Source organism: Nipponia nippon, unplaced genomic scaffold (genome assembly GCF_047370975.1).
Source record: "Nipponia nippon isolate SJK-2023a ecotype South Korea unplaced genomic scaffold, ASM4737097v1 scaffold_10, whole genome shotgun sequence".
NCBI lineage: Eukaryota > Metazoa > Chordata > Aves > Pelecaniformes > Threskiornithidae > Nipponia > Nipponia nippon.
In genome coordinates, this window is record NW_028262291.1 from 34614357 (window position 1) to 34627705 (window position 13349).

The 13349-nt window shown below is 37.3% G+C and overlaps 1 protein-coding gene across 24 annotated transcripts in view; it reads right to left on the bottom strand.

Annotated features, from left to right (window-relative positions):
* The window catches only part of GPHN (gephyrin), a 306821-nt gene that overhangs the window by 21728 nt on the left and 271744 nt on the right, over positions 1-13349 (bottom strand). For all 24 annotated transcript variants that reach the window (XM_087746580.1, XM_087746578.1, XM_087746574.1 and 21 more), the window contains 3 exons: positions 10472-10530; positions 10102-10255; positions 8026-8147 (listed from right to left, as the gene is read on the bottom strand). In XM_087746580.1, coding sequence (XP_087602706.1) covers positions 8026-8147; positions 10102-10255; positions 10472-10530 — 335 coding nt within the window. The remainder of the gene's footprint in view (positions 1-8025; positions 8148-10101; positions 10256-10471; positions 10531-13349) is intronic.

The following is a 13349-nucleotide window of genomic DNA, read 5'->3' on the forward strand; positions in this document are numbered from 1 at the left end:
GAAATCCAAAATCCTCTTTATCACCTTGTAAATCCATGCCTGGTTTCTGCTCATAGGTCATCACAGAAAGGTTCTGTCAGATCAGATGGGTACTAATGTTGTTTGGAAGTCATGGAAAAATAGAAACTATTCAGGTTATAAGTTTAGATGTCCATTTCTTTCTGACAGTTTTCCCAAGATAGCCATTTCCTAACATGGCTTCAGTCCTTCATTTGTTCTATTCATTGGCAGAGGACAAAGTCAGTCTTTGTTTCTCTAAATAGGGTCACTGTGTCAGGAAGTGACATACAAAAGACCCAGATTTCGTAAGTGATCCCAGCTTCTGGTGTATTCATCAACATTATTGACAGCAGTCTCAAAAATCAAGAACTTTTCCCAGCAAGGTGCTAAACTCTAAGAGTACTCTCACTCTCACAATGTCCTCCAGGAAGGCAGACTGAAACTACAGATGTTTCTAAACGACACAATGAATTACACAGAGGTAAGGAAATCAAAAGCGTCTTGGAGAAATTTCCAGAAAGTTTCAAATTCATTTGAGCATCACATATTAAAATAGCCAAAGCTCTGACTGGCATTCTGTCTTTATAGATCACTGTTGCTGTGTTATTTCTGCTGGTACTGGTCTTCTGAGTTTGTGCTTCTACTACATATTGTCCATTAGTATAACATAAAAATTAACTTAATTCTCTGAAGTAAGAGTTAAGAGATTATTTGTGACCAGGAGAAATAATTTTGATAATTTTGTCTGATTTGGTATTTAATATAGTCTGGAGACCTCCCTGAACTTACTTCTGTTTGAACTGTGATCACACTTAAATAAATATCCAGTCTTGCATTGAAATGAGTATCTATCAAAGCATTTGATAGTTTCCTAATAACAATTACGTTCACTGTTAAAATTATGCTTTATTTACAGTCTGATTTAGTCTAATTTAATGTCTAGCCATTGCTGCTGAAATAGAAACTTTAAAGAATATCTTTGTTGAAATAAACAGCCTGAGTTCTGATACTGTTGGAGTGTACGGTCCGTCGTTCAACCACGTAAAAGATTTAATGGTTCTCCTCTGAATTCTATACAGTATACTGTTGTCTTCTTGTCCTGGCAATACAAAGGTAAGGTCAAAAATAATCTCCTAATTCTACAGGAGACTTAGCTCTTTATATATATGCTAGAACTTGTATTTAGCAGATTACGCACTATGATTCTCAAATCTTCTACATCTTTACTTCTCAGGATATAAACCTCCATCCTATAAATTTTACTTACATTCTTTAGTCCTATATATATCAATTCATACTTGGCTGTATTAATAATATACTAATAACCAGTTTTCTAAGTAATTCATATCGCTGACACAGTGACCCATCTTCAACATTCACCACTTCTTTGATCTTTCTGTATCTACTGCCTTTATTAGTTTCAATTATTTTCTTCTCAGTTATTAATAGTAAAATTTCAATCCTCAAAAATTTCTCAGGGACTTGGGAACCCAAATTCCTATATATGATCTAGATATTAAGCAGGTTGAAAGTCATTTAAGTGAATGATAGATTGGCTCCTAGAGGCTGAAGTTCTCTTGTAAACAGAACTTATGTCTCCAAGTATTTTTTAAAATGTTAACACATGCCTCAAAAATAGAATACAGTAGTTTTTATTTCCCTCCAACAAATACAGTTACAGATTCCCTCTGTTTTCAAATATAGGAGAATTTTCATAGTATTCTGTCCTCTTTATTATTTGCTGTTTAGTGTCAAGTTCTACTACTAGGCTGAGATTCTATAAATGCTAATTCAGGAAGAAGTCCATGCTTGTGTTAGGACAATTATGAGAATGACACACTGTTGTGCATTAGCTTTGCACCTGTCACCTCTGCAGCATGAAATTTTATTACCTGTCACACTATGTAGTTTCCTACTGGTACAGAAGATCCCCTGGGACTCGCACTGCCCCATTTCACAAGTTCTTCTTTTCACCTCTGTTTTGGCTCAGATGTTTCTCTGTGTTTTCCGAATATGTGCATTAGATGAGATGACTTGTCACATATGACAACTTATCTGAAGTTTTCCCTAATGATTATCAAGAGTTGTGACAGATATTAAACATTTCTGCTTGAAAAGGAGAATATTATTCTTGACAGGGCACAATGAAAGAGAGGACCTCCATATCTGAATCACCTTCAAACCGTTACCCAGCGTCCCTGGGTTCATTAGGCCATGATCACACTTTATAGCACCATCATTCTTCGAGCAGATCTAGAATGGAAGCTACTTCAGCAAAAACTAATATTGTGACGTTCTATTTAAGGCCTTTTCTCTAACAAGCCTTTTCTTGCAGTCATTTGTTAAATGATACTACTACTACAAATAATTCTGTTGGCAGTTTATTTGATTGTACCCAAGTTGGGACATTAAACTGGTGCAGGGAGAGGCTAGGATTCTGTGGCTGAACTCTGCCTATAACTCATATTCTGACTCATATGATGATATATGTCAAGTTGATATTGCATGAGAAATGTTAGAGTCAGAGCAGTTTCCCCACTCTTCTCCCTCCACTCCAGATGGTCCATCTGAACTATAAGACTGGTAATTACATGCAATTCACACAAGTACAAAAGATTTAAACCTCTTTTTGGATGGCAAACATAAAATTCAAGCGGACTAAATCCTTGAATGAGATCTTAGTATCCCTTCCAAAATATGAAGGGACTCTTTCAAAGCCTTTATTTTAGGGATATCATACAGTAATGCTGTCACAATAGCAAGGGTGATTTTTAATGGGTTTACCTGCCACTTAGGAGCTCTATGTCAAACAACATGTCATGAAAGAGAGGTATATAAATGAGAAACTAATCACTTCTAATGTAGAAAAACTCTCATATGCTGCTCATTTTATAACTATTCTGATAAATTTTTAAAGTAACTGAGCAGATAATGTGAATTTCCTAAATTTTTCTCCTAAGGAGAGGTTCTTTCTCTTTCCGTTGTGAAATCACAGGCTCATGAATGGAAATGCAGCTGGAAGCCGCTAATGTGATACATGTGTCTAAGAAAAATGATAAGGGAATTAGAAAATAGGGAAAAGAATGCAGACAAGGGGAAAATGCACTCATGTAAACAAAGGTAAAAACAGAGTAAATTGAATTCATTACATATGTGATCAAAATTCTTTAGCAAGTTTAATAAGAGAGTCTCTCATAGGAGGACAACTGTCAAAATGGAAGATGGCTTTCTAAAACAGAGGCCCACGCGATAGGAGATTTTGCTCGGGCTAAACTTTACAGCTTTAAATAAACAGTGGATACAAAGAACACCACAAATGAAATAATCAGACACAAAAATAGCCTGATAATTAATAGAGTTCTACAGATCAGATCAGAGATGTAACTCGTTTTTATCACTGGTTTCCAAAGAACCAAATAATTTCATAGACTATAAGCAAAGGACATGAAATTAGAAGCCTTTTTAACTTGGTCTCGTTATATGAGACAACACTCAAAAGTACACTGGAATACCAGCTTTAACTGGCCAGTTGTTTTTGCCATTTTTTTAGCAAGTGATTCTGTGATTCAGACAAAGATGTAAGACACAACAGTAAGAACAACATCAGAAAGGTTCTTCCTTTTTTTGGTTTTGCATTTGTTTCTTGTGTTTGGAGTAGTTCTGGAAGTGGAGTATCTTCCATTTCTACCCAGAGATGTACGCTTTTCAAACAGCTTGGTGTTTACGTGCTAAGAACACAAATAGAGAAAATCCTGGCTTCTAGCCAGACATAACTTCATCTGTATCACATTTTCCAGGTTTGTTCTTTTCTCCTATTGCTTGCTTCTAGGATTTTAATTATAGATTTTATCTACGTGTTTTGGACTTGCTGTTTTTCATTTTGAATATTGAGTCATACATACAATTTATAAGAACGGAAACAAACAATGACAATCTCAGAAATTGTTGAAATGCTCCGAAAAGAAATAAAATATTCGTTTCAATTGAAAATACAAATACAGGCTAAGTGAGACTTGAGTGGCCAGTTCAAAATGTAACTTCACATATGACTAATATGCAAAGGCATTTTTAAAGTGCTCCTAACTACTCTGCAGACACCCACAGACATTCCACGTGCTTCCCCATCCTTTCACATCCTCTGTTGGAACATGTTTATGTGTATCAGTCCTGGGCTTTGAAGCAGCTGGACAAGCTATTTCCTTACCTAAATACCTCTGAGTGATTCATATGCTGAAATGAAATATAGGAATACTTACCTCGAAGTTTGTTTTTGCAAATACTACTCTAAAACAATTTTCATGCTTGAATATTAGCTCTGTAAATATGACTGACAGAATTTCCACGCTTGTTAAAAAACTTGAGCTATTACAGCAACAGTAATACCCAGCTGTGCTCCCTATTAGCTGCTCTCTCAATCTCCATTCAGTGCTTATGGTATACAGCAAGTGACGCTCCCAATAAAATGCAGTAAAAAGTTACTCAATGTAAAATGTATAAACAAAAAGAAATAGGAAAAAAAAAATATAAACCCCAAATGTGAAATATGGGAAACGAGAAATATATTACAGTGATACCTTCGAAGAAAAAATTACAAGTTTTTAATTTTCCCTTCTGAAAAGTATTGTTTGCCAGTATTTTTACTACATCTGTAGGTATTGCAGGCATATAAAATCTTTCTCTTTTTCACTGTCTAGATACATATTATACATACAAAATAAACTGCACATATACATGAGCACACACACACACATAATCTATGGTTTAACTCCAGTAAACCATACAACAGACACTGAAGACTTGTTAATCTTTTCTATAAGCATGCTAACTAAAATGTCAAAATTGTATCCTTTGTAAGATCTCTCTGGTAAGTCTCTTGCATTTGTTCAAGTGCCATGGTACTCCATCAAATCAGTCATGTTAGTCCAAAAAATATATACTGGAATATCCGTATGGGCAACATTCTCTTAGTAGCTTTATTACATAATGAAATAATACCATACTTATCAAACTAATTCACATAATCAGATTTTCCCTTTGACTGAAACAGAACCGCAGGTGCATTTTGTTGTACATATACGGATTGGGCATGTGAGTGTGAGAAGAACGGCAGAAGACTTGCTAAAACAGAATCCTAGTATCGGGTGGGGAAGATTCTTGGCTAAGTCAACAGTACTGAATTATTCTTTCAAAACTTTCTGCAAAGTACAAAATCACTCTACAATTGGAGGCTCATTATTTCTATTCTACGAGCTGAAGTAACTATCTCTGCAGAAATGACTCCCCAAGCATGAAACCAAAAGTTTAAAAAGAACTCTTATTACCTTTGCCAAGGTAATACTATCTCAAGACACACAGAACATCTTAATAGCGAGGATTCAAAAGTATCAACCTCTTTCATAACTGAAAGAAAAGCTGCAGACGCTTGTCTACCTTTGACTGATACATATTTGCTGTCTGGTTTTCAGCTAGCATCCAACAAGTAAAAAAGGGTCGCAAAACATATTTATAAAAAAATACATAAAAGTAAAATGTAGAAAAGTAAAAAAATTCTCTTGGGCTTTAAATTTCACTACAAGAAGGACATTGAGGTGCTGGAGCATGTCCAAAGAAGAGCAATGAAGCTGGTGAAGGGTCTAGAGCACAAGTCTTATGAGGAGCAGCTGAGGGAGCTGGGGTTGTTTAGCCTGGAGAAAAGAAGGCTCAGGGGAGACCTTATTGCTCTCTACAGCTACCTGAAAGGAGGTTGTAGCGAGGTGGGGGTTGGTCTCTTTTCCCAAGTAACAAGTGATAGGATGAGAGGAAAAGGCCTCAAGTTGCACCAGTGGAGGTTTAGATTGGATATTAGGAAAAAACTCTTCACCGAAAGAGTTGTGAAGCACTTGGAACAGGCTTATCAGGGAAGTGGTTGAGTCCCCATCCCTGGAGGTATTTAAAAGACAGGTAGGTGTGGCACTTAGGGACATGGTTTAGTGGTGGAACTGGCAGTGTTAGGTTTATGGTTGGACTCGATGATCTTAAGGGTCTTTTCCAAACTTAATGATTCTATGATTCTAAAATTGTTTGCTATTTATTACAGACAGCTTTCAAGATTAATTATCTTCACAGACACTGCATGCCTAGGAGGTCATAGAAAAAATACCTGAAGGCAATAGAGTATGTAGCTATGGTTTTGCACAATGATCTTAAGTTAAACTCTCCATAGACCATAAAGAACAAACAAGCTTTTCATTCTTAATTTGCCAGAGGGGCTACCAGAAAGATGCTCAAGGAAAGCATCTTTTCCATTGGATTAAGTCACTGTTAATGACAGTATGTAAGTTGATGTTGACAGTAATGTTGATGACAGTAGCAGTAACTTTTGGTCACGCAGGTGGCAAAAAGTTCCACCTCCAGTATTCTGTTGGAGAAAAACCCTGCCAACCCTTCTTTTATGTAGAGATGACTCTCAGGAAATGACAGCCTTTTTGTGGCTGTTTTCTTTTTTCTCAGACACGTAAATCTAGAACCTGATCTCTGGATGTAATAGTCATCTTTGAGAACTTCACTACCTGTGTTTTAAAGTCTAGAAAGGTCCTTATTATATAGAAAACACTCTAGAGATCCAGGACATTTGGATACCAGTCCTGGAAAGAAGAGTCTTATGAGTTGAGACTCTGTTTGCATGAAATCTCCACCTGAAATTGGAGGCATTCACGGGCAGGACGTTTTTGATATTTATTGCTATTTGGAACAGCAACGGAGGCAAAAAAGGATGCCTGGATGCAGGGAGAGTATGCAGTGCCAGTTTGCTTTCCCTAAGATCACAACTGCTGCGGTTACTGTGTGTCACATGCCCTGTATGAATACCTCAAATACAACTGCATTTCCCGGAGCCACCATTCAGGTTGGTTCACATATAGTAAAACCACACTGTGGTTGGCCCATTCACATACTTTCTATCAAGCTAGTGATGCTTTGTATTGAATCCTGCACTAGGGAAGACTGGCTTTGAAATGAGCTGTTCCCTAGCAGTAACCTTGTCTCCCTGCTTAGGAATTTTGTCATCAATGAATGTGAAATGTGGGTGCTCAAATTCACTATATTTCCCCCCTTTTTTTTTTCTGATCTGGCCTCACTTTTAACTACCCACAAGGTATACCCTTTTTCTCAAACAGGTGGAGGTGAACCTCAACAACTCCCTATCAAACCAAGTCTGTCAGTTAGTTTGATACCCAAAATGAGAAACAGGAAAGCCTGTTCAAAGCCTTTGGAGTTCAATAAATTGAGGAAATATGTCATGCTGAGAAACTCAAGCCACGGATGACAGGCACTGCACAGTATTGCAAAGGACAAAAGACTGAACACTTCAGTCACTTATCCTAGAGCTCTCAACAGGAGATGTGACTTCACTACCAGTGGGAAACAAGGAGCAATCACTGTCAAATGAACGGAAAGACTGATCACAGGGTACTACTCTGTGGCAATCAAAGCAGAGAGACCAGTGGAGGAAAAAAAAAAATTGATTCTTTTAAATTCTTTGACATATTTCTGGAAACGTTGAGCAACATCCAGCAGTGGGGCCTTCCCCAAAAGACAGTTACTCAGAATCTGACAAAATTTTATACTCTAAATTAATTTTGGCATGGAAAATAAACTCCAAGAGAAACTTTCCTTCTCCCTTTATTGGATCAGAAAAAAGTATAGTTGCTGTAGAATTGTCTCCTCTTATGGGTATTAAGTATGGTGCTTGTGATGATACTGCAGCAATAAATTCAATTTGCAGCAGTAACAGATGTTTCAACAAACAGAAGGCAAAACAAGATAAACATTCAATAAAAAATTTATCAAATGATTCCTCTTAATATTAGAACAGACTTATTTATTTCTCTAATGAAAAGGGTAAAATATCTTCTCCAAGATGTGCCCTGTCACAACACTGACACTTGCAATGAGTGACATTTTCTCTGGTATTTCTTTTTTCCATGGACGCCATTAAGTGCACTGCATGAATATGAAGTGACATCTTTACTAACATGTAGTACTTACTTATCTCCCACAATTCCCAAGTTGATTGTTGGATAACCATGTTCTTGGATTGTAGCTAGGAGAGTTGAACGGTTACTGTCCCGAATCTTTCCTGGCAAGAGGTCATCTTCAGGATTCAGTAGCTATAAAACAGAAACACTCTCAGTCACTCTCCTTGGAATACTGTGCCTTTACACAAGTGAGAATTTTCTTCTTCAGAGATTGGACAGGATATTCTTAGACAGCTATCATAAAATATATGTGTAAAGTGATTTAGTGAATTTAAATTAATAAGATATGTAATGTGCTTATTTAAGTCCAGTCCTCCACATTGCTTAGTTTGTTCCTATTGGTTTCTGTCTGCAAAACCTTCTTTCTCCTTATGAGTACCTGGCTTCTAATCTCAAACATCAGAATCAAAACACAACCTTTAAGTTTCCAAGTTATTGCTTCTATTTAAATGGTTTTAAAGGAACCTCACTGATGTTGCTAACCTGATTTAAAGGTATTCAAAGAAATATAGAAGTTCATTGTCTACTTACCAATTCAGATGTTTTATAAATACAACAGTCTGTATTGGAATAACAGACAGAAGCTTAAAGCTTGGTTCTTATATCAGTTACTGTTTTGGATGAAAACCTTTCTCTCAAGGTAGTATCATGGCAATTGCCTTACATGGGTTACATATTTTAGAAGTTAAACTACAAAACATACATATGTAAACATGTATTTTATATATATTAGGAATTCTTTTGTAGGACAAAGGCGGCCAACACAATATTGACAGGAGGCAAATAATAATGTATATGTCAAAATTACAGCAATAGTGTTAGGTAGTAAGGTAAGAATAACCAGAAGTGGACCATGGCTAAATTTTGATGCTTTGGCTAGCAGCTCTATTTCTGTGAAGATTTCCATAGGATGTTTAAGAAACCCACTGTGCAGGATCTTTTTTAACACATGATACAAAAGAGAGTGCCCACATCAGTAAAGGACCCTTTAATGACATGCAAGAAACTTCAGACATACAGAAGATACTATTCAGAAAATCATCACCTGTAATCCTTGTAGCTCTTTGGATTTGTTCTTTGGTTAGCAGTATGTTTCCTGCACGACACACCCTGTCTATGTTATGAAATCTGGCAAGATTCTGTCCCAGCAAGGCTGGCCTCAGCCACCCACAGTACCCAGTAGTCACAGAGTAACCTTCCCTGGGGTTGTGGAAGTTGTAAAGACACTACCACATGACAAAATTCAACATATTAAAAGTTTTCAAAATCTTTCAAAATTCAACATATTCAAGCTGTATGAGAATACAGCTATTGGGTTTATGTTTGTGTCTGGATTTCAGAAAGTTTTTCTCAAAGGACAGTCAAAATTATAGGTCAAACTTCATGCTGTCTTTAAACTTCAAACTGACTTTATCTCAACCCACAACTTTTGCTTTTGCTCTTCCTATTCTCTCTCTGTCCCACTGTGGGAGGGAATGAGCGAGCATAGTTGCTGGCTGGGGTCAACCCACAGCATATGTAAAATTAGTAAATTAAGTTAATTGTCAACCTGATTTTTCTGATGTAGTTAAGACAAAGCAATTAGAAAGTTGGTCTGGATTTCTACCAACAGGAGATTGTCTGGATTTCAACATGTGCTACTATTAAAAAAAAAAAAAAAAAGGCACAATACTACAGCAAGGCATTTGGTAGTACTATTCAGTTTTCAAAGTCAGGTTATCTGCCACTAGCACTATAGCTACAGAGGAGGGCTGCTCCAAAGAAATTACTCTTCCAGTCATGATTGGTGGTATGAATTACAACCCTGACTACCCCACAGGTGCTCCCTTGCTGGCAGGAGGAAAGCAGCTGGCACATGGTTAGATACATTACCAAAATTTTCGCAAAGACAGCGTATGAGACTTCTGAGAGAGCCCTCGAGGGAGCAGCTGATTACGGGTTGATCACTCACAAAAATACCTCAAGTCAGCATGAATTGCAGCTCAAAGTGAGTCTACTTGGGAACAGGCTGAAAGTCATAATCCAAAACACTGTCCTGAAGAAGATACAGTAATTCAGACCTTGATTCTAAACACAATTTTCTTACCTCATTCCCTGTTGACATGACTGCAACCACTGGAAACTTGTTCACTTCTACTTCGGTTACTCCAACAGTTGCTAAGAGACCAATCTCAGATGGACCCATGTGGGTTCCTTTAGCCAGCACACATTCACCTCTTTTAATGTCATGTCCTATAGGTCTGAAAATCATAGCACAGAAAAAACCGAAAAAAAACCAGAATGAGATTGAAAGTATATTTCCTTGATTGGTCCTGCTCCAGGTGAGGAGTGTCCAAGGATGTTCATTAGTCAGATTGTTAGTACTACTTATGGTTAAAAAATGACTATAAAAATCACCAGCCCTTCTATTCCTAACAGAGATATTTTACTGTTTATAAAGGAGGCTGTTTACAGACCTGATATCTTGGCCTGGTCGAGCCTGCACCAGGATTCGAACCTCTAGTTCTTCAGTGCCCTACAAAAACAAGGAGATCAAATACAGTCAGCTGGGCTATTCAAAGAAGATTAATCAGCTTTAATTTCTCAGAATTCTACAGAGCTTACAGTACTCATTACACTGAGACCTTATGGTTTAAGCATCATCATTGTTCTCCTGATCTGTGCATCAAGATTGTAATACAATGTGTGCTAAAACTGAACAGCTTTGTAAGAAATTCCGTCTTTGATGAGCTCACCAGGGAAGGACCAGCACTGAATACATAGTTTTACCTTCCTTTTTTTTATGATCCCTGTGCTTATATATCTTTCCTATGTTATGTCCTCTGTTTGTCTGTGGATCTGGCATACTGAGTGGATTCTTTCTGCTCCTCTCAGCCAACCTGATCTGCTTAAACAATTTCAAAGATGGCATTTCAAAAAGACCATTAGTCTGACAGACAATATGCCACTACATCTGCAGAAAGGTGGGAAGAATCTATATGCTAGAGCTGTTTCAGGATTTTCATGTAGATTCCTGTAGTGGAAACTGCTACTTGAGAGCTTTGTACAAATCAGAAAGAGGCTTATTCATCATGTTTATTTACAGTGAACAAGAGACAGTGGCCTGAAAAGTCTGATGCCTATTTTAATTTTTGTGTTTACTTCTTCAGAATTTCAATGGTTTGGTGATTCATTCAATGCCAATAAATGGCACATGACCTATATTGTTAATATTTAATTTATAAGCCCTGCAAATGGGCTGATGATATATACACTCAGCTTTGAGATAATGCCAGCCTGTCAGTAGCACTAAGTCTACACTTATTTGGACTGGAACAGATTTTGGTTTTACATTATCATGTAGTACTTCATACTTTAAGTACCTCAAAGTTATAAATCAGACACTAACATTACAAGACGAACAAGGCATGTCATTGTCATTTGGCATTTTTACAGGAACGATAGTGTTGTATAGGACACTCGGTCTCGTCTTTTTCTATAAGGTGATATGGACTGCATTTTCTGAGTTCAAACTAAGTGCTTTAAACTAAAGGCCCCAAAGTTAAAGTTAATGAACGTGTTGTTACGGATTGTGATTCTGTTTACCTACTGTGAAAATGGATAAATTTAAACCCCTGAAAACCAGGAAATGACTAACAAAAAACATCAACTCTGAAAAAAACTTCTTTATCACAGTATTTTCAAAATACGCTTTTATTGAGAAATCTGTTTCTTTTATACTTGCTCCTGTTGTATAAGAGAAGAGACTATTTTTGGCTGTTAGTGTCCAAAATGGCTGTGCTGGTGCTCAGGATGTCCTTTTATCTCCCTTATCCCCACCTGACACTTTAGGCTCGTGATGAAAATCTGGGGCAACGGTTAGTCTAAGAATTATTTTATTTTTATGAAAGCACTATGGAAAGTGTGACTGTGGACAACATGGTGATGTGCGGAGACTGTTAATTGTAGAACTGATGGATATCCCAGAAGGCTTTAGGAACAGAAGATAATTCAAGGTGGCTAGAAGTAGGGCTTGAAGGGAGGTACGGCATTATGCTGAGAACATCTTCCATTTGGTGTGTATCAGGCAGCATCCTTCTTGCTGTGTATTAACATATTTTGAACTATGTCTGAATGGTTTACTGTGATGGTTGTTAACAGCCAGCATCCATACTGATATACTAATGCTCTTCTTGATGTAGGATCTAACTCTTGTTTTGGTTGATCACATTGGCCTCCTTTTTCCTACAAGGTGACATAAAAACTCAAAAAGAAAAGGTTGTAGACATGTTTTTTGCAAGGATCTTTCTCAATGATTATGCATGTGGCAAGTCGATGAGAATTTTTTTTTCCTGTTGGATAGATGTAATTCCTTTCAGGCCTGTGACTTCTACAGTCATTTGGGGAATGCTTGCTGTGATATTTAAGTACTGCTAACACAACTAGAGGTTAAGGAGCTCCTTTTAAAAGTGCTCTCTGTCTTTTCAGAAGAACATTTTTCAGATGTTAGAGATTTCATTTCCGTTAAATCCCAGACCTGAAGGAGTTCTTAACACTAAGAAGGAAAATATTCTTGAAATATGTAGCCACTCAGGCATGAAAAAGGAGAGAAAAATAACATATTAATTAAACTATACTAATTATTTATGTACAGGATTAGCAGAGTGGCATATTCAAGGACAAGAAGAAACTAAAGAGTTCTACCTCACACTTACAGGCAGGAAAAGGAAGCTGAAGGCGGCTGACCATTCGCTAAAAAATTCAGAATTTAAGCACACAGCCAAATAATCTGGTCTCACATGCAGAGGAGAACATGCACAGGAAAAGTGGAATCCAGGAAGACAGTAATCCAAAGAAGCAGAAAATAACAGGTTATCATGTATGTTGCTCTGCAATGTGATAGTCCTCTCATGATGAGGTGGGCAATGGCCACAGAAAACTTGCTCAGGAAGGCTAATAGAACGATTAACAAGCAGTGAAGGCAATGGTGCCTTTTACGGGACGATATAATCTACACATACACATCTGTAACCTCAAAGCAGGACTGACTCAATAAATTCTCCGTTAGGAAGAAGGCCAGCCTAGACAGCTTGCTGACTTCATCAGATGTAAAAATCTGTGCATTTACAGTAATAAGGCATGAGAAAGGATCATGAGAGTATGTTTCAGTTTTTGCTGTCTTCATCAGCTTTGAACACTAGCATTCATCTGCTTACACCCCAGCTGCAATTGCAATGCTCGCATAGAGCAGCAAGGAACAGCTTGTCAGAACAGCAGCAGAGGAGCAAAGGCTGATTTGAGCAGACAACCATGCACACACTTCATTCCAAAATTGAACTTGGAAGTTGTGTCAAT